The sequence below is a fragment of the Heliangelus exortis genome, chromosome Z, assembly GCF_036169615.1.
Source record: "Heliangelus exortis chromosome Z, bHelExo1.hap1, whole genome shotgun sequence".
In the NCBI taxonomy this organism is placed as follows: Eukaryota; Metazoa; Chordata; class Aves; order Apodiformes; family Trochilidae; genus Heliangelus; species Heliangelus exortis.
Window position 1 is genome coordinate 67150711 of NC_092454.1, and position 24681 is coordinate 67175391.

The 24681-nt window shown below is 42.3% G+C and overlaps 2 protein-coding genes across 2 annotated transcripts; one reads left to right on the forward strand and one right to left on the reverse strand.

The window, feature by feature from the left end:
* Positions 1–353: 353 nt before the first annotated feature.
* Positions 354–2661, reverse strand: RPS23 (ribosomal protein S23). The gene is made up of 4 exons (XM_071730703.1): positions 2511–2661; positions 2050–2209; positions 975–1095; positions 354–572 (listed from the first exon to the last, which is right to left on the reverse strand). Exons 1-4 carry the CDS (start codon positions 2512–2514, stop codon positions 426–428), a joined length of 432 nt encoding a protein of 143 aa, XP_071586804.1. The 5' UTR covers positions 2515–2661; the 3' UTR covers positions 354–425.
* A 5119-nt stretch (positions 2662–7780) lies between these two features.
* On the forward strand, positions 7781–22154 carry LOC139789882 (V-type proton ATPase subunit S1-like protein). Its single transcript, XM_071731001.1, has 7 exons — positions 7781–8144; positions 14145–14185; positions 15046–15104; positions 16501–16742; positions 18952–19002; positions 19687–19930; positions 21523–22154. The coding sequence occupies exons 1-7, from the start codon at positions 8056–8058 to the stop codon at positions 21823–21825; spliced, it is 1029 nt and encodes a 342-aa protein (XP_071587102.1). The 5' UTR covers positions 7781–8055; the 3' UTR covers positions 21826–22154.
* Positions 22155–24681: the final 2527 nt, after the last annotated feature.

A 24681-nucleotide genomic window follows, 5' to 3' on the forward strand; every position in this document is an offset into this window, starting at 1 on the left:
TGATGATGCAGCCCCCTGAAGGATCCTAATGGCTGTGGCACCAAAGCCAGAGTTAGCCCACTTTTACCTCCCATGCTCAGTTGATCTGGACCAGGGTGATACCCGGTCACTAACGGAGCTGCTGGCACTCAGGGATGGTCTGTGAAGCACTGAGTAACCTTTTAAACCCCTGATGCTCCCAGCAGAGAACCAGGCTGCTCCACACAACACAGAAGTAGATTTGGGAACAGCAAAGATGCTCTGGTCTTGCCACTCAACAGCAAAGCACCTGAAGAGGACAAGCCAGCTGCCAGCAACAAAAAGGACAGCACGAGGTCCATTGCATAAGCAACAAAAAACCCATGAGCCTTACGTAACAAGCAGCATTTTTCCAATCAAAAATTTTATTGACTTTTTTTTTTTTTTTTTGGCAAATTAATCTGAATTTATGATCTTGGTCTCTCTTTCTTGCCCTTGTACAAGGCCAGCAGGGAAACATTGGCGACTTTGACAACCTTGAAGCGGACTCCAGGGATGTCACCAACTGCGTGACCCTTCCGCCCAAACCCAGCAACCAGGACCTCATCGTTCTCCTGCAGAGAAAAGACCAGAGTTAAAGCCACACACCCTAAACCCCTACATACAGCTGGGTGAGCAACATCAGGAAGCAACTATGGCTCAAATTTCAAGAAAGGCTGGAAATACAGAAGGCTACTGATAGGTACAGGTGAATAAAAGACCATTATCCCCTTCAGTGTCTGCAGAAATAGGTGCAGAGATCGTTCAGCTTGCAGCAGCATGGCTGAGAAATGGCTTTGCTGAGGGAGGGAAAAGTACAAAACATCTCTTTTTTTTTTTGTCTGCCACTGCCACTACAGCCTTGAGATGCACATGCTGCACGACACCAACAAATCCCTGTCTGTCCATCCCCTAGACTCATTAATTAGGTGTTCCTTTGACTTACAAGTGCTTACAGATCAGTTCTTGGGAATTACCTCAATGAAGTTCAGGCAGCCATCGTTGGGAACAAAAGCTGTTATTTTTTTGCCATTCTTGATCAGCTGCACTCTGACACACTTCCTGATGGCAGAGTTGGGCTGTTTAGCTTCCACTCCACTAAAATGGAAACACAGGGAGATAACTGAGTGACTGATGAGCCAGTAAGTGTCCACTACACCACAGCTAACTGGATTACTTTGTACTAAGTGCAAGGTGAACCTGTACTTTAAAAACTATCAGTGATCTATTTCGAGCTATTCAGTATATAAAAGTCCAGTTCCTAAACTGAGTAAAACGTGAAAATTAATGACCTAGACACAACACAGTTCTTCACCAGGATGAAATAAGTGCTTAGGATGACTTTGCTTTCAGTGTGTCTGATTTCTTTTTTGATACCACACCAGTGTCCTTATGCCTCAGAGTCATTTAAAAAGCAACATTTTAAAGGGCTGTATTGGATGTTCAATGTAATTTTTTTGTTATTATTACCAATTATCAAGATAAGGAAATAATTCCTGATCTCTGCTTCATTATTTCATATGCTGACTGGTGATTAGAGATTAACTCTCAGCACCCATAGTAGCAGAAATACAAGGGGAAAAAAACTAAGAAACAAGACACACCTTGCAGCCCTGGCAGAATCCCAATAAAGCTTATAAATTACAAAATAAAAGAAAGCCCAAAAGGCCAGAAAACAAGTAGGTGGGATTTTTGACACACGGCACACAAAATCCAAACGCCCCCTATTCTAGACTTACTTAAAAGAGAACTTTTTAAAGGCACACGTGCGTGATAAAAGCAAAACGAGAAAGATTTCAGCGCTGCCACATGGAAAACCAAACCACGTTGTTAATGCAACGTGGCACGTAGCCGGTATTAAAGCCTCTCACAAATTTATGAGATAAAACTGCTGCTCCTTTCCTCAGGTCCCTCTCACAACTCTTATTTCCCAGCGGCCCTCCCATGGCACCCCGCACGCCCCAGGCCGGCTGCAGGGACAGGCCCGGCGGGGTTGATCACTATCCCCACCCCCCTTTCCTCCCCGGGAACCAGACGGCGGTTTCTACCCACACTTTCTCCAGGACGATCCCCTTGGCGTGGGAGGCACCGCCGAAGGGGTTGGCTTTCAGCGCCGTGCCCAGATGGGCCTTCTTGTACTGCTTATCGTGCCACTTCTGGTCGCGACGATGGCTGCGAAGCTTCCGGGCGGTGCGAAGACCTCGACACTTCCCTGCGGAATAAAGGGTAGAGAAAGATGAGAGCCCCGCTCCTTCGCCGGGCCCAGGAGGCGGCCGAGAGGCCCGATGCCTGTGCGGGGAGGTAGGCCCGGCAGCCTCGCTCCTGAGGAGATGGATAATGGCGGCGGCCGCGGCGCTACCGCCCAGACGCCGGCGGAGACGCCGCGAGGGCTCAGAACCGGCGGCAGGCTGGCGGGGCAGGGAGAGGAGGGCGCTACGATCCCTTTGCGGTGCCCCCCGCCGCCTGACCCCATGCTGCCGGCCCGGTCCGGCCCAGCCCGGCCCGGCACTCACCCATCCTTCCTCTGCGGCTGCCGAGCGCGAAAGAGGGAACCAGGCCCGCGCCGCGCCGCCTATCTGCTCCTGCGAGGCCCCGCCTCGGGCTGCCCGCGCCGCGCCTGACTGCAATTCCCACCCGGCACACGCTAAGGCGACCCGGCCCTGGCGCTTGGAGTCACAGGTTCGATTCCCAGAGCCGGTGACAACGCCGAGGTACCGGTTCGTCCCTGGGTTTGACTCCTTAAATCCGGTTTCTCTGGAAGTTACGGACCTCGGCAGCCAAGGGGGAGAGGCGCGGAGTGCAGCGCGTTTGCCGCCGCCTTGTGGAGAGGCAGCGAGAGGGAGCCTCGTTGGCGATGCGCGGGTGGGGGGTGCGGGACACGCGGTGGTGTTGCGGGGTGAGTTCGTAGTGAGTGCATCTGGACCAGAGGAGCGGTGCCTGTCTCGAAGTGACAAAATAGTGATGCACTGAGTGCTAGTACCCTGAGGAGGGGCTGACACCTCTTATTTTCCTATAATCACAGAGTGGTTTGGGTTGGAAAGGGCTTTTTAGGGTCACCTGGTGCAACCCCAATGAGACATACGGGAAAACTGCTCGGTTAAGGGTGACCTGATGTAAACCGTGTAAACTCTTTCAAAAATAAATTATGCTGCTGTCTGCCTGCGGAGATGGCAGCCAGAGAGAAATTGTAAGTGCTGTCTGCAGTCTGGGTGGTTGGATGCGGGCGCAGTGTGCGTGTAATCGCTGTCATCTCGGGGTCTCCGTCAACCTTTGTGTTGTCATTCTGGTTGACAGGGGTTTGCCGGGTGACACTTTAGGACACATTAGTTCGGGGTGCCAGAAAAATCGGCTGGCTATCAGGTTTTGATTGCTTGCTTCACAGATGCCACAAAAGTGTGAACTCAAACTGAATGTAATTGCAAGATGCTTCCCTGACTGTCTTTTCTGTGATGGAGATTAAAAAAAGCAAAAAACAAACCAAACCCAAAGCAGTGTTTAAAGTACAGTAAGGTCTTGTGCTGTGCCTCCTCCCTGGCATGGAAATACCTGAACTGCCATGGTACAAGATAGAATACAGAGAAATTGTAGCTGCTTTAGGCCGAAAGGATGAGTTTTTTATGAAGAGTAATAATGAGCAAAAAATACAGCAAGGGGGAAGGAAGAAGATGATAAACAGAAATTTAATCCTTTTGTTGGGGTTGTTGGCCTCTTTTAGCCTACCAAAGCTCATCTTGTGGAATGTAAAGAAAATTGTTGACTTCCCATTGGCTTTGTACTGCAGGAAGTTCATTGAATACCTTTGTGGAGTTGAATGTGACCTCCTGTTTCCCATAAAACAGTGTGCAGGCTGTGCCCTTTAGCTTTTGTTCACCTTTTGTCTACTGTGTGTGTACACAGTTGAAGCATGTGGCTTAGCAAGCTTTTCTGGGTTGATTTCAACCTAAAACAGGCAAATGTAGAACAGCAATTTGGCACTTGAATCACCAGAGCTTGTCTAACCACAGCCATGTGAGGACTACTGCATTTAAGTGTTAATTCAAGTTTTTCTTTTAAATTCTGTAATGCAGAGATGGTGGTTTTGTCACTGTTCTTCACCAGGATGAAATAAATGCTTAGGATGACTTCTTTGCTTTCAGAGTATCTCATTTATTTTTAGATACCATATCAGTGTCCTTATGCCTAAAGTCATTTAAAAAGCAACATTTTAAAGGGCTGTATTGGATGTTCAATGTAATTTTTGTTGTTGTTATTATTGTTGTCACTGATCAAGACAAGGAAATACTTCCTGATCTTTGCATCATTATTTCATATGCTAACTGGTGATTAGTGATTAACTGTCAGCACCCATAGTATTAGTTAATAGTGAGGAAGTCAGTGTATTTTCAGAGATTTATACTGGTTTAACCCATGTTGGAAATTTGGAATTATGTTTCCACAGTTTTCTCCCAAATCCCCTTTGTTTCTGAACAATTTGGCATGTACTTTGTCCCTCTCTGATTGTGTGAAATGGTGGTCTAAAAAGGCAGGAACCCTCTAGAAACTGAGAGGACCAGGGACATAGCCACACAGAACATTATCTTGGATTCACTGACTTAAACTGTGGCCTGTTGTTTAAACTTAAACTGTGTTGTTTACACTTGTGCTGGTTTTGGCTTGGCCTTTGAGTCAATGTTCTTCCTAGTAGCTGGTATAAAATTAAGTTTTGGATTTAGGATGAGGAGAATATTGGTAACACACGGATGTTTTCAGTTATTGGTGGGCAGTGCTTGTTCTAATTCAAGGACTTTTCATCTTCCCATCCTCTGCTAGGCCAGGTGTACAGGACCTGGGAGGGATTGTAGCTGGGACAGCCAACCCCAGCTGACCAAGGAATATTCCATACCATAAGATGTCATGCTCAGCATATAAATCTGGGGGAAGAAGGAGGAATTAAGGGATGTTTGGATTGATGGAGTTTGCCTTCCCAGTCCTTTTCAGCATCTTTATCAATGAACTTGATGATGGGACAGTGCCCTCTCAGCAAGTTTGCTGATGACACAAAGCTGGGAGGGGTGGCTGACACCCAAGGAGGCTGTGCTGCCAACTAGAGGGACCTGGACAGGCTGGAGAGTTGGGCAGAGAGAAATTTAAATAATTACAACAAGGGCAAGTGTCGAGTCTTGCACCTGGGAAAGAAAAAACCCTAAGAACCAGTATAGACTGGGGACTGAGCTGTTGGAGAGCAGCGTAGAGGAAAGGAACCTGGGGGTGCTGGTGAGTGGGAGGGTGACCCTGAGCCAGCAAAGTGTCCTTGTGGCCAAGGGCAGTGGCATCCTGGGGTGCATTAAAAAGGGGCATTTTTAGTAACTCAAGAGAGGTTCTCCTCCCCCTCTACTCTGCCCTGGTGAGGCCACATCTGGAATATTTTGTCCAGTTCTGGGCCCCTCGTTCAAGGAGAGGAACTGCTTGAGAGAGTCCAGCCCAGAGCCACAGAGATGATTAAAGGGAGAGGAGGACAGAGCCAGGCTCTTCTCAGTTGTGTCCAGTGACAGGACAAGGGACAGTGGGTACAAGCTTGAGCATAGGAGGTTCCATATAAACATAAGGAAATTTTTTTTCACTGTGAGGGTGACAGAGCTCTGGCCCAGGCTGCCCAGGGAGGTTGTGGAGCCTCCTTCCCTGGAAACATTCAAACCCCACCTGGATGTGTTCCTGTGTGACCTCCTGTAGGTGACCCTGCTCTGGCAAGGGGGGTGGACTTGATGATCTTTTGAGGTCCCTTCCAACCCCTCACTTTCTGTGATTCCCAAGTAATCATCATGCTTCATGGAGGTGGCTGAACACCTGCCTCCTGATGGAAACTTGTGAATTAATTCCTTGTTTGGCTTTGCTTGCACTTGTGGCTTTTGCTTTACCTATGAAATGTTTTTTATGTCAACCCACAGGTTTTCTCACTTTTACTCTTCCAGTTCTCTCCCCCATCTACCAGAGGGGGGTAAGCCAGTAGCTGTGTGGGGCTTAGTTGCTCACTGGGGTTAATCCACAACCACACTACTTTCTCTGTCCTCAAAGGACGTATTACTTGTTCATGTGTACTGTATTGGTTTTTATTTCATCATTTTTCTTAGCTTTTGCTTCCTTGCTGCTGAAAACACTTAGAAAATAGCAGTACATAAATTAAATGACAAAGCATCACCCGAAAGCCTCTCTGTTTCTTCTTCCTTCCATCCTCTCACTTACTCAGGAGGGACTGTGAGTCAGGAGAACTGGAATTTTTCACAGGCCATTGGTGTGTTTTTAGGAAGGTGTGTGGCACTTCTGCCTCTTCCCAGGGCTGTTTGATATTTTCATCTCTGTACTGGTGTAATTATATGTTGCTTAGCACCATGCGTTTCGGGTGCTTCACAGAAAATTTAGAGATTATTTTCAACTGGTTCTTTTTTATTACTATGCTCCCTTAGCTCATCTTTTTAAGCTGGGTTTCCCATGTACGTGTCTGGATTCCTTCTTAGATTTGATGGAAGCAGTACTGCTGAGGACAAGCTGTGGAGAGATTTTTAAGATTAGCAAATACTGTCTGTATCACTGAAAGAGAATGAATTAAGATGGTAAATCCTTTTTCAGTATTTATGACGCTAAAGCCCTTATCTCTGTCTTATATCTGGACTGCAACAGGCAGGAGGTTTAATCAGTGAAGGAGGGCTTACAGTGTGATCACATCAGCAGGTAGCTGGTGTTAGCTGCTGAGCAAGAAAGCAGAGGGTGTGCGTAGGGTATGTGTGAGCATTGATCAATATATACATAAATAAACACACATAACTGTTAGCAGGAGCATGTTGTGACTATGGCCTCTCTGATATTTAAGTGGAGAAGGATGTAGTGTGGCACAATGTCAGCCAACTGCTTGTCCCACCTTGCTTTTGTTGGGACAAACCCATGTGAAGACAGGTACCAAGAACATATTTCTGCCTGGGCCACAGAGTTTCTTCCAGGCTGGTCATAGATGTGTTCATCAAGGTGAACAGATTGCACGTGAGTGTGCTGCAGAGCACTTCTTTTGGACCTGGTCCACCAGTAAGTATCACGTTTTAAGTTTTCCTGGTCCTTTGTAGACATTTTGAATGCAAGCTGCAGTCCCTCAGTAGTGTTTGGAGGATACATGTGGGCCATGGGGTTTGAGGAGTCAGCTCGTGTGCCTTTCCCTCTTCTTTGCCATGATGAACACAGCTGGTGTACATTTAAGGAAGGCTGCTGAGGACAGAAGTCCTGCAAAAGAGGCACCCTTTGCCTACAAGCCACATGTCTTGAGAATGGCCCATCCCAGAACCAACCTGCCTTATTCACAGTGACATGACCCCTACTATCATGATCTGATAGTCCAGAACCAGAGGCACTGTAATTCTGTGGGTGTTTAACAGCTGTGGCTTTAGGATATTTGTAAATATGTCTTAAAAAAGGATATTTTTAAATATATCCAATATAAAACCAATTGAGATGGAAAGCTGGGTATGCACCAGCTGAATTAATGCTGAAGAGAGGAAACCAGTGCCAAGTATTTGACTTCTAAGCTTGCAATGTCTGCTTTCACATCTGTAAATTGGGGATAATACTATTACTCTGAAGGTATTAGGAGGGTTCAAAGTACATGTTATTCTTTCTCTGTAACCATATGGGAGGAGAAATTTCAGAGCTATTTGGAAACAGCATCTTCACCTTTCTTTGAGGGTAGCCCTGATTACAGGTAAGAAGTGCTCTCCAGTGTGTTTTTACAGCCTGGAAGAGACCCTTTGATTTTTATTTTTTTTTTTGTTTTCCCCTTCAGCAAACAGCTCACATCCCGGTACAGTTTCCCCACAACGTGTCAGCTTCGCTTCCCAAGGAAAACTGGAACATGCCAGCAGGAGGTATCCTCCGTCAGGACGCATGTGAGCACACCAGGAATTCCTCCCCTGGGTACCGGAGCAGGGATGGAGCGGTGAATCCCGCCCCCGATGGGCTGGATCTGCTGCCTGTCAGGCTGCCCGCTGGACCAGAGGAGCAGATGTGCAGGGACTGGAGGCACCGTCTCTCTTCTTCTCCATGGAAAGAAACGCTGCTGCTAGGTTCCTGCTGCTTTTTCTCGGTGTGGGATTTGCAGTGTCCGTGGAGCAAGTGACTGTGAATGGCAGGTCAGTAGCCGAGTGTCTGCACGCAAACTCCGATGGTGAGAGTTGGGCACATGGTTTAAATGCTGTGATTTTGGTCATTTGTGCTGTCTGGAAGCAGGTTTCAGTTGCTGTTAGCATGTCCGGAGGTGATTTTAATTTTCAGGTTTGAAAAGTACAGAAATGCAGTATTTTCAATTCTACGTTGCATCAAAAATGCAACTTTTAAATAATTTTACGAACAATACTAGAAATGGTTTTAAGATGAGTGTTTTCTGGGCATCTGTCTTATGCTTCATTATGTTTTAATGACTCACACTGATTTTCAGTAGTCTGTGTTAAAATGGAGTTATAAATAGACTTAACAGCTAGGGTGTGAAAACTACTTCAAGAAACATAGGCGCTAAAATATTCTGCTTGTGCAGAATGATTTTTTGAAGCATGAATTCAATATTGCAAAGAACTACTTAATGAAGTTACTAGGTATTAGGATTTATCATTATTTGCACTGCTATTTCATTCTCTAATGAAATATAAATTGAAAGCCCAAATCACAGCACGACTTCTAGACCAAGCATTACAAAAGTGACAACAGCCTAAACTGTGTTAATTGAATCATGCCCCAAAGTCACTAATAATCAAATAGGCCAATGAAGCCACAGCTGGCAGTAAAATCTGTGCATTAAGGCAAGAAAGACATGTGGTGGTTTGCTTAAGCTTGTACTAAGAGATATACTAGTCATTTACCAAGAAATATTGCAATATATTTTAATTTAAATTGCTTATTTTGCCATTTTCCAGATTTGTTAGCATCTTAGTATAGCTGTGCTTTTCTGCAATCAGATCAAAATCTGAGAGAGAGTGAGCAGTGGAATGCTAAGTAAACTTTATTCTGGTAAATAACTAAGAAATGAAGTTGAGATCTTGATGCCAGTGAATTGAATGGGGGTTTTGCCTTTGCATTCAGTGGATGTGGGATTGTGCCTGCACAGTGTTAATTTGCTAGAAGTCCTGTGAGCTCTGTTTCTTTTTTGGTATTAAAAATGAAAATTTGAGTATGTTGTCATTCTGATCTAGTTCTTCCTGGACATCCATTAAAGTACATATCAAAACCCAGTATTCAGTGCATTGTAGAATAATTCTGTAAATCTGTCTCCCTGCATCATATCACACTTGAGGCTACCAAGATATGACAGAGAACACTTAAAATTTAAAAACTATAGGAGTGTGAGCTTTTCTCACATTATCATTATATCATTATATCACAATATCATTATTTCATAATGATACAACTTAAATTGATAAATTTAAAACTTAACATTTTTTTGTCAGGGTGTTTCTTAGGAGGAGCTGGCTTCGCCCTGAGTCTTGGCTCCCAGACTTACACATTTATAATGGTAATAATTCTGTTGAAATTACTTATGACCACTGTCCCCTGGACTACCACCAGTTCATTTCTACCAGGTGCTCAGCAAGCATTTACCACTTTTCATTATTATTTAGTTTTTCATGCATTTGAAGGTTCCTTTCCAATTATATGCTTCATGAAGTAGTTGAAACTAGTTCAGCATCTGGAGAGGTGTTCTGCAGCTGGACAGTATCAGGAGCAGACTGATAATCCTGGGATAATTGAAATACTGCAGTAGGGTGCATTTTGCTATCTGAGGCTGTTTATCAGAGCAGCAGCGTGGGCAGTGTGAATATGATATTTTTTAACTTGATGGTGTGAAAATTGCCTGTGGCCTGGACACTTGACCTCTGGTCAGTTCCAGACTTACTCACGTGGCTCATCCAAGTGGGCAAGAGGCCACTCACGTGAAGGGCTTAAAGGGCTGGAGCCTGCAGGAACCTTTTCAGGCAACCAACCTAGACGTGGATAATGGTGTCTGATAAGAGGGAATTTACACTTCTTTATTCGTATAATCTTATTTAATTGGGTTTTACATAGTGATTAGTCATCCCACTGCTTTGTATTAGGGTTAATCCAATTTTGTGTGGGTTTCTGACATACTTGGTATGGGGAATTGAGCATACAACATATCTGGATGCATCTGGGCTACTTGTTTACAAATTTATGAGGAAAAGTATTAGTCATCAAAACCCAAACCATATGTTCAGTGGAATTTGAAGTTTTAGGGCAGAGGAAAAAATGGTAAATTTAAAAGTCCAGTCTCCAATTCAGTGTGCTAAATGTGATTTGTTCTCATGGATTTCAGGTCTTGCCACTGTTCACTGGTAGTTCAAGCATTGGAGAAGAAGGCTGCGGTGCTCACTATTTTACTGTTGCTTCTACATGTACTTAACATTTTATCTAAAAAAAACCCCACATATTTTAAATTTGTTGTTTTCCCACTTCTTCTTACAATGCCTTTTTCTGTGAAACATGCCCCAGGCGAAACATACCCGCAGCAGGGCTTTGCTGCCAGAGATCACCTGTGAATTCCCCAGCTTTCCTTTCCATTGGAAGGGCTGCTGATTTGACAGCAGGATCGTTGTTGAGTGCTACAGAGTTTTCAGTGCTATGAGAGCTCAGAGTTTTGAGTGTCAGAGTCAGCTGGCAGGACTGCCAACATCAACATCAGGTTTGTGCTTGCTCAGAAACTGGGAGTGCATCCTCCCTTATGCCACTGACGAGATGTGCCATAGTAATATGGATACTGCAAGACAAAAAAAAAAAAAGACAGTAAACCTTGCCATGGTGGCTTTCCCTCCCCTCTCTCTTCATGCATTGTGCAGGAGGAAAGGAGGCATCCTGCATTGCTAATAAACAGAGTGATGAACAGGACTACCCAGGTGGAGTTACTTCGCTTGCATGCTGCCGCCTGCCTCCCGAGTGTTCCTGCCATGTGGCTGATCACATTTGTCACACTCTGGTACTTAGCAGTGGTTCCTGGGTCACTCCCTCCACTGCCTTCCTCAGAAAAGCATAAATATTTCATTGGCTGTGCACGCTCATCTATATTTGAGTATCTTCATGCTGAGAGCAGAACGCTGACATTTTTTTTCTTCTGGAGCAGCACGGCAGCACGTTGCTGTGGTTTTATCTGGGATGTAGAGGAGGGGAACTGCATTGTTAGGAGCTACCAACCTTCCTCTGTGGGCTGCATGGGGACAGTTGCAACTATTCAGCTCAGGATGTAACCCTACAGGGCATTAGCAAGGACTTATCCTCATTTATTCATTGAATGCTGTCCCTGAGGCTTGATGTTTCCTAACAGCATTTCTCAATGTGATCGAGTTGGCATAACCACTGTATTGTCTTATCCCAATGGGAAGCTAAGTAATGATTTTTTTAAAAAAATCGTTTTTAATTGTCAATTATGAAAACAAAAATAACCCTTCCTCTTCTTGGATCAACATAAGAACCTTCAAGCCCAGTGAGGGAATTAAACGAATTGCACAATTTTACCCAGGCTCCACTCATGCCAATGTTTTAGACTGTTTAGACCCTACAGCATGGTGGTTTCCAAACTGAACTAATGGGTTATGAGCTTTTAATTATGTATATAGGGAGGACCTAAAAGTATAACTAAGCATAACTAAATATATGCAGGTAAAACTAAATGTAACTCACGTTATTATAATGAAAGAATTTTAGTTCCTTATGTTGTGCCTTATTTTTGTAGCTATTAGGATGTAGAAATGCCCCCAAATTGCATTTTCCAGACTGAAGGCAAAGTCTGCTGTAAAGGAATACTAGAAAAAAAATAATGCTGCATCAAGTCACAAACCCCAAGTTCACAATTGTTAAACAACCTAAGAGTTTTACCTGAGCAGGAAAACAAGATTTTGTCCATTCTAGCTGTGTCTTTTGTTACTTGTCTGACAAAGTGAGGGTTATTTCTAGCTGTCTCTGAATGCTGCTTGTTGTGGTGTGAGACCTCTGAGCAGGTTGGAGACCTCATCCCAATACTAGCCCTGGCACCCAAAGTGTAAAGGGAGAAAGTGGGAGCCACTCTGCAAGTGCATAGCCTCCTTCAAATCACTGGAATTCAAAAGCCACATCTGAGGAGAAGGTTGGTCTCACTATTTGTCAATAAAACTGCCAGATTTATTTTGGACGCTGTTACCTGCATTGAACCTTTTTGAATGTCAGATCTTTCTCAGATTCTTTTAGCTCAAATCACAGTCACTGCTGTGATGCTGCAGAGCCTGCCTCTTTGCTCTGAGTTATCTTTTCTCTGGAGACTTTATAAGACTTTATAAGTCTTCTGCTTTATTGCCCTGTTTGCTGAAGGGACCAAGCAGCCTGCTCAGTCCTTCTAGAGCAAAGCTTCTCATCATACCTGGTGTTTGGTGGTGAAGTGACAAGCTGTAATACAAACTCTGCTTCACTTTTGTCTGTTTTGCCTTCTGGGTTTGGGGAGTTTGCAAGTGTCGTGGACACACAACTGATCTATTTGTGGCAGCAGAGTATGCCTGCAAAAAAAGACATTCTCACTGGAGAGACAGTGATCAGAAGGAAAAGCCTCCTGCCCTCCTGAACCTTGTGTGTGAACAAGACATTGTGTGTGGAGTCTGGGCTTTGCTGGAGCTGGTAATGTTGCCATGGGTTTTGTGTCAGCCAGGTTCAGTGTGATCAAACTCCCTGACTGCTAGAGCCACAGGGACGGGGCAGCAAGCCAGGCAGGCTCTAGGGCCATCCCATGGTTCTCCTTTGTTGGTGTCACACAGATACTTACCTGCCATTAAAGATGCCACAGCAGAAATTTATGTTGGCATCACTTCTTTATTACGTGGTGGTAGTTGACACAGATCCCCCTCCCTAGGGAGACCACTGGGGAGTGAGTTCACCCTGTTGCTCAAGGCTTGATCCTTTCAATTCAAATACCTTAGAATATACAGATAACTACTGAAAACTATTTTTATTTTTATTTTTATTCCTAGTCCTTATGTGCTGGTGTTTGCATAAGTCTTTTGAAGTATTTTTCTTTTGTGGTGGGTTGCCTAGTAAGAAACAAAGCAGGAAAAGAAGATGGAAGTGTATTTCCACGTGAAGTGGCCATGAGGCAGCTCCAGCCTCACCACTGCCTGTGGCCTGGAGGGGCCACAGGGTCTTTGTGGGGTGGCACTGAGCTGTGCCTGCCTGAGGAAACACTGATGGCAAATGTGAGAAGTGGACACATCATCATCAGGTCAGTAGATCATTCCACTGCAGGGAACTGTGCTGTGAGAGGTCTGCACTGCAATCCACTGTAGCTGCCAAGGAAACTGGTGTGGAGGAAACAGAACAGGTATGAAGGGGATAGGAAGGGGTTCCTGTGACTCACGGAGTCGAGTGTTATCCTAAACGAGAGCTGGTTTTTTTGGACTCTGATCTGGTAGGTCTTTTGGTGCTTAATATGCATTTACTGGGCTTTATTCCCTGGTTCAGGAGAGTAGATCATAAACCAGCTGAAGACTTATTAAATTATACCAAGGAAGAAAATCAAAGGCTCCAGATGCCATGAACGTGGCAGTTGTTACCTGAGATGTCCTTCAGCTCCTCCTTCCCTTGCAGCTGATTTCTGTGAGGTTTGGGATTGCCTAAAGCCATTCAGGAGCTGTTTTTAGATAGCTGTGAATCTAGGATTTAGGAATATTAGCCCAGTACATTTGCTTTCTTCTGAAGGACTTTAATGTGTTGCTTGTGATCATTGCTGGGGGCTTAGAATGGTGCAGTGATAACCTTGAGTTCTGCAGCTTGGGGGATAGGACTGGTTCAATCTCTAACCCCAAGCAGATGTCCCATGGAAAGGGACAAGAGGAGCAATCAAGCCTTTAGTCAGTATGGTATGAAGGGTATGGAAATGCCTGGTGGGGCTTATCTTCCTGAGAGGTCTCTGAAATGGAGGCATTTTTAGCCTGGACACACTGGCTTTGGGATTAATTTGCTGTGTTCCTGTGGCATTTACCAACCAAGGATCTGAGTTATGTTTCGAATGTTTTAGTGAGTGAATCAGGAACAGGAGCTCTCCCCAGTAAACTTGCTGCAGACTTTAAATCCAAATGCTGTACAGTAAATATTTTTTTCCTCTTTTCTAGTTCTCATACGTTTTCAGGTCAAGATTCTCTGCAAAGAAATGGTAAGGTGTTTGTTTTTTTTTGTTTTGTTTGCTTGTTTGTTTGTTTTTGGTTTTGTTTGTTTTGTTTTGTTTTTTTTCCAGTGGGATGAATGCCTGGATACTGGCTCTATCAGTGTGGCTATAGAAGATCTCAATTCACAGTTGTTGCTTCTGTTTGCCTAAGTGACTCTTCTGTCAAATGTGCTGTTAAATCCCCCTTTAAAAAATAAACTTTAAAGGATTTGCCTGATACATATAACCATTTACTAACACTGAGATACAGTGTTGGTAGAAGTACTAACTGGTGGTTTTGGTTTTTTTTCTTTTCTATTTAACCAAATGAAAGCAGAGCCAAATGTCTGAAGGATGGAGCTATGAGACTATCCTTGAAATGACCATTCATCTGTGAAACTTTATTCCCCTGGCAAACAGCCAGGTTATTTGTCACAGCTTTCCATCTCTGGCAAACTAATTACCTCCCATCATTAAAAGCTGTTGCATTTTGCTGTGCAATTCAACACACACCCTTTGACAACAGAGTTTGCTGTATACAGGAAGAAGCTTTTGTTAAGTTTGAGATGATTAAATACATGTATAGGCTGAATCCTGTAGGTTTTGGGCACTGGAGTTCTTCGCAGTGAGGGTGGAAAGATATTCAATGACAAGAAGGAGCCTTGTTGCACAAGTGAGGGAAATTAGAAAATGGATATATCAAAGACAGTATTTGTACCAAGCCAAATATTTTCCAAAACAAAATCAGGCATTCTGAAATGGGCAGTCCATGCAGGATTAATTATTGTTCATTTAAGAACTTGTAATGCTATTTTTTTATAAGTGATTCATTGTTTTCTTTGAGGCTAGTAACACACTCTCTTCTGCAGGACAGCATAATGGTGGTGTGAAGCCAAAATTCAGCGTAAATCAACTAGCAATTACACAGGTAATGTTTGGAGGAACTGGTTATATGAAGTCTTTTCATTGACCTCACATTGAGGACTTTTAATTTGCATTATTGAATTAAATAATATAGCGTTTACAAGAAGCAGCCAAAAAAGCTTTCTAAATCAATGTGATGTGGTATTGATTCACCACTTGCTGTACAAGATACCTTCTCCTTTTATGAGAAGTGCTGCTGGTGCTGAACAGCAGTGGGTTTGGGGATAGGATCTTACTGAAAGAACCAAATCCTATCTTCCATATTCTGCACAATGCCATTTGACTGCTGTGGCCAGTATTTTACTTATATCATTTGGTACTAATAGAATAGCTGAAACAAAACTGCAGATCATTTAAATTTAATGGGAATTTTTCCTGAGTCTAGCTTGCATGACTTGTAATAGACTGAGCATAAAAGACTTCCTAATAAAAAACCCTGCAAATGATGCAATCTGGTGTAAGTGATCTGTTAATTAAGTCCCTCTCAACTGTATTTCTGAGACGACAGCCTTATCATTGATACAAATGACAGTCGTAGTCAATGTTTCTTGCTGGCTATTGCATGACATTTTCTGACCATGATCTTACCTTGTTTTCAGCTTGTTGCTATTAGTACTTAGCAATTTTAATCCTAAAGCAGTCTTGTGCCCTATGTAAGGTCAAGTATCAAAAGGGGTCTTTCAGGGTCTAAGCTGGGAGACGTAATTTGATAATCTGAACAGAAAAAAATCCCAACCCTGTCTTTAAGCCAAGACAAAGCTTTGGGACTTAATCATGTCCCTTCTGGAGCCTTGTAAGATGCTTTTTTATTACTAGGACTCAGAATACCTCTCTTCTTTGTAAGGATGTGAACTTGCTTAACCATATGACGTGCAAACCAGCCATGCAGACATTGTGTACATTACCATGTTTAGATTAGGCAAACTATTGGTAAATAGACGTAGGCTTGGACACTTCTTTCACCTGGATAGCTGCCTCGTGTGCTTTCAGCATGGCAGGCTGTGTCCTTGGCCCAAGCTGAGTCCTCGTTACTGAAGTAATTCTTACAGCTGCCCTAGAGAGTCTTCTGCTGAGGTGGGCAGTTTGTGATTCTATCTTCAATCTTTTACATTAGGCACCTCTGTGATGAGATGGGAGTGTGTTAAGAATGTGTTTTGTTCCACTGATTCTGACAGAATAAATATAAATGATATTTTTGTGCCGGAGCTAGAGGTCTGTATCAGGCAGTTCCCATGGGAGGAAGGGGTTGGACAGAGATTTCTCTGCTTCCTCAGTTCAGCACTGCTATAGCTGAGACCTGGCTCCACAGATGCTCTCCAAGCCTCATTTATTCTTGTAGGATGAAGAGTAACTCCTGAAATACTCATCTTCTGATACTGATCTTTTATGTGGTCAATCAGGTTGTCAGCTACAACTTAAGCAGGAAAGGAGAGTGGGAAAGAGCATCCTGGAGACCTTTTACCCACAGCCACTACAGCCCTCTCAAAGTCACAGTAAATGGCATCCCCTGCATTCTCTTCTGGGCTAAGAGGATCATGATTAAGTTGGAAAACCATACGCAGCTGGATTTGACAGAGAGCACATTTGGTGTCCATGCAACTGTGGATGTTGGAGATTCAAACTGCAGTGAGGACAGTGCAATGTGAGTTTGCATTCTACTCGGCCAGTGGAACCAACACTGGGTAACAAGCTTCCATGTACTGCAGGAATTATTATTGTACAGTGTGGTGTAGAGCCCCAGGGCTCCTTCCTATAATGTTGTGACATTGCAGTCAGCAGCAGAGGATGGGTTATATACTTTCAGAGCAGTCTTACTTGGGGGACTTAGATGTGCAGAGCTGTCTTCGTCTCTTGCAGTGTTGTAGTCAGTCCAGTATTGCTCTTGGTGCTTGTGTTGTCTGTAGACTCCAACTGGTTTACATAGCTTCTTGGAGATGTGTATTTAGAAACAGAGTCAAGTAATCACAGCTCCCACAGTGTGGGAGGGGAAAATGCTATCTGTTCCCAATGGTTATGTTTTCTTCCATTTTCTATACTTTCCTTACTGAGATTCCTCTGAGAAACACCAATCCCACTGACTCTTGCCCTTTGAATGTGCTTCAGAATCCTAACCAAAAAGCCTTGACTTACCCTGAGCTCTCACTAGGTAGCATCTGTCAGGACATTTGACAGACTGCATAAATAGATCTGTGGCATCTCTGCCAGATTCTGTGTATCAAGTAATTAGAAACTGTACGTGTTAAAGATCCACTCATTCATTGCCACTGACAGCATCTAAGTACTGACTCGGGTCCCTATGTGTAGAAATCATGCTATACAGATAGGAAAATGGATAATCTGGGCTCACAAGTCAGGATTAGACAGAGTGTAATTGCCAAATACTAGTCTGGGGTTAGATTTTCAGTCAATTTACATTTTACCATAGCAGAGAAGACAGGGAAAAGCTGGCTTGAATGTTGCTCTGTGGTCTCAAGTTTAAGGACTTAATTCAGTCATGCCAGCTGATGGCTGAGTGCTCACAGGGTGCATTGCTCAGTTTTTCCCACCCCAGAAAAATCCTTTAAACTTCTCCTTTCTCCATCCTTCTTTGTTAAGATTGTACTCTGTTGTGTAAATAATTTTTCAAGCTTCTTTATACTGTCTGATAAATGCAAAGTAGCTGGAGCCAAGAAAAAAATATTAGACACTGAACAAATATGTGTTTGCTCAAAGAATATAACAATCCAACCTGTGGGGTTTTTGTTATGCACCAGCTTCTGGGTTAGGCCACTGAGTTTAATGCTGTATTTGCCTGTGTCTAGTCCTCAACTATCTGTGATTTCCCTTTGTAATAAAGTGAGGGATAAACTAGATTCAGTGCCCTGGTTTGTTGGACCAGCATTAGTCGAGACACACGAAGACTACATCTCCTATGAAATCATAGGTCTAGCTGTTTTCTTTTTAAATTTTCTTCAGCTTTAGATTTGGAAGTCTTTCAGATGCTGCACTGTGTTGTCTCCAACTTAGTCTGAAAATGTTATGTCAGCAGTGAGAATCTATTATGAAGGTTGTAAGAGGCAAAATATTAGTGTTAAACCAAAAAACCCATAAACTTTTTAATCATGAAGAGCTTCAATGTAATAATACCAGAGATGGTAAAAGGAAGGTAGAGTAGGCAATAGTTTACTTTAAACTTGGTAGGGCCTCTCACACTAGTAAGTTTCAAGTGCACATGCTCACCACAGATGAGCTTTCTAGAGCTGCCACAGAGTCAGTGTAATCATACTTCTGGTCTTGAGATGCAGACGTCTGAAAATTGAACTCAAATGTCATCTGTGTTTGTTACTCTCTAGTATCTAAAAAGATGAGAATAATGTGGATGTTTACACATTTTAATGGCATACAGAGGTGAGCAGGATATCGTGGCTTGAGAAAGAGAACACAGATCAAATTTGTGAAGCCTGTCATCTGATGTTGGAAGCAGTCACTGAACTGTGTTGAGAGTTGAGCATTCAGTTCTGTCCTTTCTGGACAGTTCAGGCCTCCTTCAAGTTAGCAGCTGAACTACTGGGTTTCACTGGAGGAAGAGTTAATCCTTTCAGGTTTTTTTTCCACTGACTTCAAAGGTATTCCAAGTGGCAGGCTCTGAGTGTAACTGTGATTCACAGAATCATGGGATCATAGAATGGTTTGGGTTGGAAGGGACCTTGAATATCACCCAGTTCCAACCCCCCCACATGGGCAGGGACGCCTCTCACTAGACCAGGCTGCTCAAAGCCCCATCCAACCTGGCCTTCCACACTCTGCTGCTTTTTTCTCTTAAGATTTTTCAGGTTTTTGTCTCACTTGATGGTGCTTTCTTTTTCACTTAGGCTTTCTCTGAAGTTTGGTGATATCGGCAATCTAAAGGATCTTGTTATTAGGTAAGGCTGTATGATGAAGAAAATATTAGATAATCACACATTAATATCCATGGTTGTGCAGTTGCTTGTGCAATTTGCTTTAGGAGAATTTGTGTAAGTAAAAATAATGTGACAGAATTGCATTCAATATGCTTGTCACTTGTCTGCCTTGTTTTTCTTCTTCTATGTTGTCTTATCTATTTAGAAGAAAAGCTTAGGCTGTCTCTTTTGCATAGAATATTCTCATGCCTGAGATTTTTGCTAAACCTTGTGAAATGACAACATATTTGTCTGAGAATTTTGCAACAAGAACTGACAGTGTGGACTGCTCAGGCATCAAACTGTGACCTACTTTACGTTTGCTTCTTGATGATCTAAGAAAACAGAATTTCTTGATAAATAGCTTTCTCTTATTTTGGATGGAAGTACCAATGTTGCATATTGACTTTTCTCAGTCATCTGGGAAAAATTCCTTATCTTCCCTCTCTCTCTGTGTGGGAGAGCAGCCTACTCTTTCAGCTGCAAGAGTGAAGAAAATAAAATAATTTACAGATTCAGTAGAAGGAGCTGGAGCTCACACTGATGTAAATGAGTGAAACTCTGGACAAGTGTGTTTTCTAAGATTGTTCAAGATGTGAACTTAATCCTTTTGACTCTTAGACTTATTTTCTTACTCATGTTTTTTTTCCCATGCAATATTTTCAGATTCTTACTAACAACCAGCTATTACCAGATGTCTGTTGAGAACTGGTTCAGCTTACACAGGCTGCAACTTCTTTACAACCACTCCATACAAGCGACGTTTAATGCAACCAGAATATATGCACCAGCAAGATACTCCTACCACTGTGAACATGTCAGCAGCTTGCAGAGATACGATGCACTTCTGATACCCAGCTCTGCAAATGATCTTTCAAAGCTCTGGGAAGTCACTTTTACTGATTTCCAGGTAATGTATGGAATTAAGCCAAGTGGCTCTCATAGGCAGACTGATACGAAGTGTTGCTCTTCACTTGCAAGGAAGTACAATGACCTTCCCTGTACAGTTTACATGATGTCCATGGAACTTGAAACAGAAATTGAATAGAAATGAAGGCTTTGATTGTTATACTTACCTTCCTGGAGAAGCAAATGGAGGGCTACATGGTATTTTCTGTAGTCTCTTGCCTGGGTCTACCTTTATTGTGGGAGGAATGCTCTACGTGTTAGATCTCTCTGATCTGGGCTCTCAAACCTGGCATCAATAACAGCATCAGTGACCAAGTAAAGGGTTCCCTTAACTTTTAATTCCTAGTAAATTTAACCTTGTGCCCTGGTTATAGTCACCCCAGTCTGCCTCTAAATCCAGTGGATAATTCCTCTGACTCATCTTAAGTCTTTATTTTTGGATGAGATTATTGCTCTCTACAGCTACCTGAAAGGAGGCTGTAGTGAGGTGGCTGTTGGTTTGTTCTCCCCCGTAACAAGTGGTAGGATGAGAAAAAATGGCCTTAACTTGTGCCAAGGGAGGTTTAGATTTAATATGAGGAAAAACTTCTTCAACAAAAGGTTTACCAAGCATTGGAACAGACTGCCCAGGGTAGTGGTGGAGTCATCATCCCTGGAGGGATTTAAAAGCTGTGTAGATGTAGTGCTTAGGGTCAATGTTTAGCAGTGTACTGTACAGTGACTGTGCTGAGTTAAGAGCTAGGCTTGATGCTCTTAAAGGTCTTTTCCAACCAAAATGGTTCTGTGATTTTGTGACCTTCTGAACATGCCTATTTTTCTGCATTTGACAGTAAGGAAGCCTAAGATGGTTGGACAAGAATGTCTTGCTTTTAAATACCTAAGTCATAGAGGATCAAGAGCTGAAAAAGGATATTGGAAAGAAAGTTGATCTCCTTTTTCTCACCATGTGATAAATGCCCATGGACTGATTCAGTGAAGCAGATAGTAATTTCCCTGAATGCCAGTGTGGTAAAATTTATGTTAGAACTGAAGCCACAAGTAAGACTTACTGGTATGAGACATAGCTGAATGCAACTTCATGTAGTTTAGCTGGTTTGCTGCCATATACACACTTATACACACACATATACACACTTAGATCTGATGAGAAGAAAAAAAAATTAATTTTAGGGGAATCAATTTAAAGTATTTTCTTGTTTTTTTATGTTGAAGTTTATGCAGTTTGAAACACAGACTCAAGAAATTCTCCACAAATTATGCTGGAAATGCACCATTGATGTGGCAGGTTTCACACTTGCAATTTAATATTACCAGATTATCAAGAGTGATCACAAATAATTTTGTTTAAAACACAGCCACCGATCCTTTGGGCAGCAGAGTGGAGAGGATTAGAGTAGCTGGTGTTTTCTAGAAGGCTGACCTGGATAAACTGAGCATTAACTAGCATCAGCTAGCACTGATAGATAAAATTTTGCAATAAAGAGATATTTAATTAAAAGTTTTTACTGGCATCAGGAGCGAATTCACAAAGTTGTTGGTGACCAAGGCAGTAAATACTTTTATTTAACACGAGCGCTTTTATTCTTTTTGTAGATTCAAGGTTTTAACATTCAAGAAGGACATTTTGCCTATGCAAAAGACTGTGCATCCTTTTTCTCTCCAGCAATACTTATGGGACTGGTTATGTCGCTGATTCTGCTGCTCGTTCTTGCCTATGCTCTTCATATGTTGATCTACCTGAAATCTCTTGACAGGCACTATGAATGCAAAGCTTCTTCTGCCTATTTTTCACAGATGAAAGACAATGACATGGAGGATGAGAAAGAGCCGCTGAGAAGCAGTGGGAATGAGTCCTATGAACTTAGAAACCAACAGTTTTGTAAAATCTATATTTAGCAGTATGCATCTGTCTTGGTGAAACAAGTGCTATTTTCTTCTGCTGGCACTGTTGTATGTAGTTTGTGCAGATTTTTCAACAGCTGCTGAAAGAAAAGTAGGTAACAGACTGTTTAGCCAGTTACTGTCTGTTATTTATTGATAAGCATCTCAACGTTGCCTTGGAAACATGGCAAGAGGAAAAAAAAATATCCCCTCTGGACAAGAAATTTAATGTGATGGGAGTTTATTCCTGTAGTACAATACTAAAATTATTATCTTTTTAGCCGTCTTAACAAGTGATAAGGAGAGAATCAGTAATGGAACATTTGAAATGAAATAAAGATGAAAAAAAAATCACATAATAATAAAAAAACCCCATTTCATTGCTTATTCTTTGAGACGGTAAAATTTTTCCTCATTTTTTTATTTGCGTCATCCACCCTGCTCTGTGTCCTGACAAAACAGCATCCGTCCCTTTCTTGGTATATGTCTTTCTTTGGTTTTGCAAATTACATCTCCTCTTCTTTGTCCTTATAAACTCCTTTTCTTCCCTTGGAGTCTTTAGAACCATAGAAATGGTTAAATGGTTAAATGGTTAAATACTGCACTGATGAAATAGCAGTGGCTTCAGTACCGCAGCATCTTGATGCTTTTCTCTGTCTGAGCTGGAGGCTTAAAGTAAGTGGGAGAACACTAAACATCTGGTCAAAGGCTTACCCTTAACTTCCCAGCTCTACTCCATGCCAGAAGACAGATTATAAGCATTACACCCTGTAATTCTAGGTTAATTTATTTTCTGTCAAATCCTATCAGTCTCCCTTGTGATTTTTACCTGGATGTAGACAACCAGTGCTGTGACTGAAACTAAAATATCAATGAAGTGCTGGGAGCTCCCCAGCAGTGAAAAGGATACTGTGATTTAATTTTCACTTCTGAGAGTTTAAGATACTGCCTTCCCCTCCAGAGTCAAAGTCTGGGGGCTCCAAATTAGCCTATAATTTGGCCCTGACTTCTAGCAAGGAAGAACACAGTAGTGTACTAGCTGTTTGGGTCACAAGTAATATAAAACCAAGTATGTTTTAGAAAATCTTCTGCAAAACCAGATTTAGTAGGCAAATGTCTTCTAAATTTTAGATAAAAGATCAAATTAGTTGTTTGTAAACTATGCTGGAGTGATCTTTAAATACTTGGACAGGTGTCCAAATATCTCCTCTTCATTACCACAGAGGATACACAGGTGGGATGTGGAGCCCAAAGCAGGCAGCTGATTTAGGAAGGCATTTCAGAAGTAAAAGCAGAAAGGTCTTTGAACTTTAACAGACATGAGAGACAAGCTTCTGAGCATTTGGAAAGGCTGCCTATGGTCAGGTGCTACCAAATTTTATTGGTTTCATAAAGAAAGCAAGCCAAACCATGAATGCCTGGGAATCTGAGTGAGGTAAAATGGGAAGGTACAAAATAAACCCCGCAGTATGTTATGTGGCAATAAAATCCTGACACTAACCAGTGGTAGTAGCCTGACTGTCAAAATCACCATCAATTGCCCACTCTGCAGAGCTGTCAAAAAAGTCAAGATAAAATTTCTTCTACCTTTTTTAGCTTTTTCTAAACTGTGACAAAACTGGTATTACACTCTGCTGGGACTTTTCATGTTGTGGTCCTACCTGGCAGTGGCAGATGATTCTACTCTGCCAGGTATGTTCAGTGTCATCACATTTCTGTTCAGATAACAGCAAGAGTTAGAAAGGATAAACACACCAATTGACTTAGGCAGGAAATGCAACATTTGTTTATAGGACTGGAGTTACCAGCCATATATTTGTAAACAGTTAAAGATCCCGTAGTGGTAAAACAGCACCAGAAGGAAAAATCAGCATTTGCACATATTCTGTCTCCTTGTGCCATGTACAGAACCAAGCACACATGGCTGGAAAAGTGTAGATTTTTCCATTCCCAGTAGATTGCTTTTTCTATGAGAAACACAATCTTTATCAAATACACATTTTAGAACAAAAGAGGTGTCTGGTCCTGAAACAAGAAATTGCAAGTTAAAAACAGTTGCTTGCTACAAAAATAGGCTGCATTGGCACAGACATTAATACATTGACACTCATTAATAAAAGATAGACCTTTTTACATTGTCCACGTTTTGCATAATTTCATTGCTGCATCAGAACACAGCCTTTTCAACACACATGTGTTCATTCAAACAAAAGCTTTTTAATGTGTCCTCAAAACTACTTTGTTGTTTCAAAGTCAGGGCACCCATCCACTCTCACTTAAAGGGAAGAGTCTGATTCCCTTTATCTGAAAGAGTGTTAACATCACAGACTGTGCAGCTCTCACTGTGCAGTGAATTGGAGAAAAAAAATTGATATTGAAAAAAAAATGTTTTCTCATGCATTTCAGCTGCTATAGTTAAATTTTATGTAATTGTTCCTCACACCAATATTAGGCAATTTCACAGCTAATGGAGGTTTTCAGGCAGCACATGTAAGTGTTGTTGTTTGAAATGAAGTAGTGGATTATTGGCATAATATTAGTTACAAATTCACCAGGGGTAATCAAAGCCAAGGTCACTGTAAAGACAGAGATAAAAATCATGATACCACTAGCTGGCAAGTAATAATAAATTGCAGCAAACCAGGAGAAATAGATTTATTTCTTTCCTTTTTTAAGTGGTAGCACTTCCCTCCCCTCTTTTGAACACCAATTCTTGCTGTAACAGCACGGATATTTCTGGCAGATATTTTAAATTTATTTTTTAGTTGGAGACTTTCAAAAAGATGCAACTTTCAGAAACGGTCCCCAGAAGCACAGAGAGAAGGCCTGATAGGTAAAATAGTAACCTAATACAAAGGGAAAAATTGCCAC

Excerpts from the sequence above, each read along its gene's own strand:
- RPS23 (XM_071730703.1), bottom strand. Across the intron at positions 1,096-2,049 it reads GGGATCGTCCTGGAGAAAGT|TGGAGTGGAAGCTAAACAGC; the intron begins GTGGGTAGAAAC and ends TTTCCATTTTAG. Across the intron at positions 573-974 it reads GCTGCCTGAACTTCATTGAG|GAGAACGATGAGGTCCTGGT; the intron begins GTAATTCCCAAG and ends TTTTCTCTGCAG.
- LOC139789882 (XM_071731001.1), top strand. The coding sequence starts at position 8,056 with ATGGAAAGAAACGCTGCTGCTAGGTTCCTGCTGCTTTTTCTCGGTGTG. Across the intron at positions 14,186-15,045 it reads AGATTCTCTGCAAAGAAATG|GACAGCATAATGGTGGTGTG; the intron begins GTAAGGTGTTTG and ends TCTCTTCTGCAG. Across the intron at positions 16,743-18,951 it reads TGCAGTGAGGACAGTGCAAT|GCTTTCTCTGAAGTTTGGTG; the intron begins GTGAGTTTGCAT and ends TTTTTCACTTAG.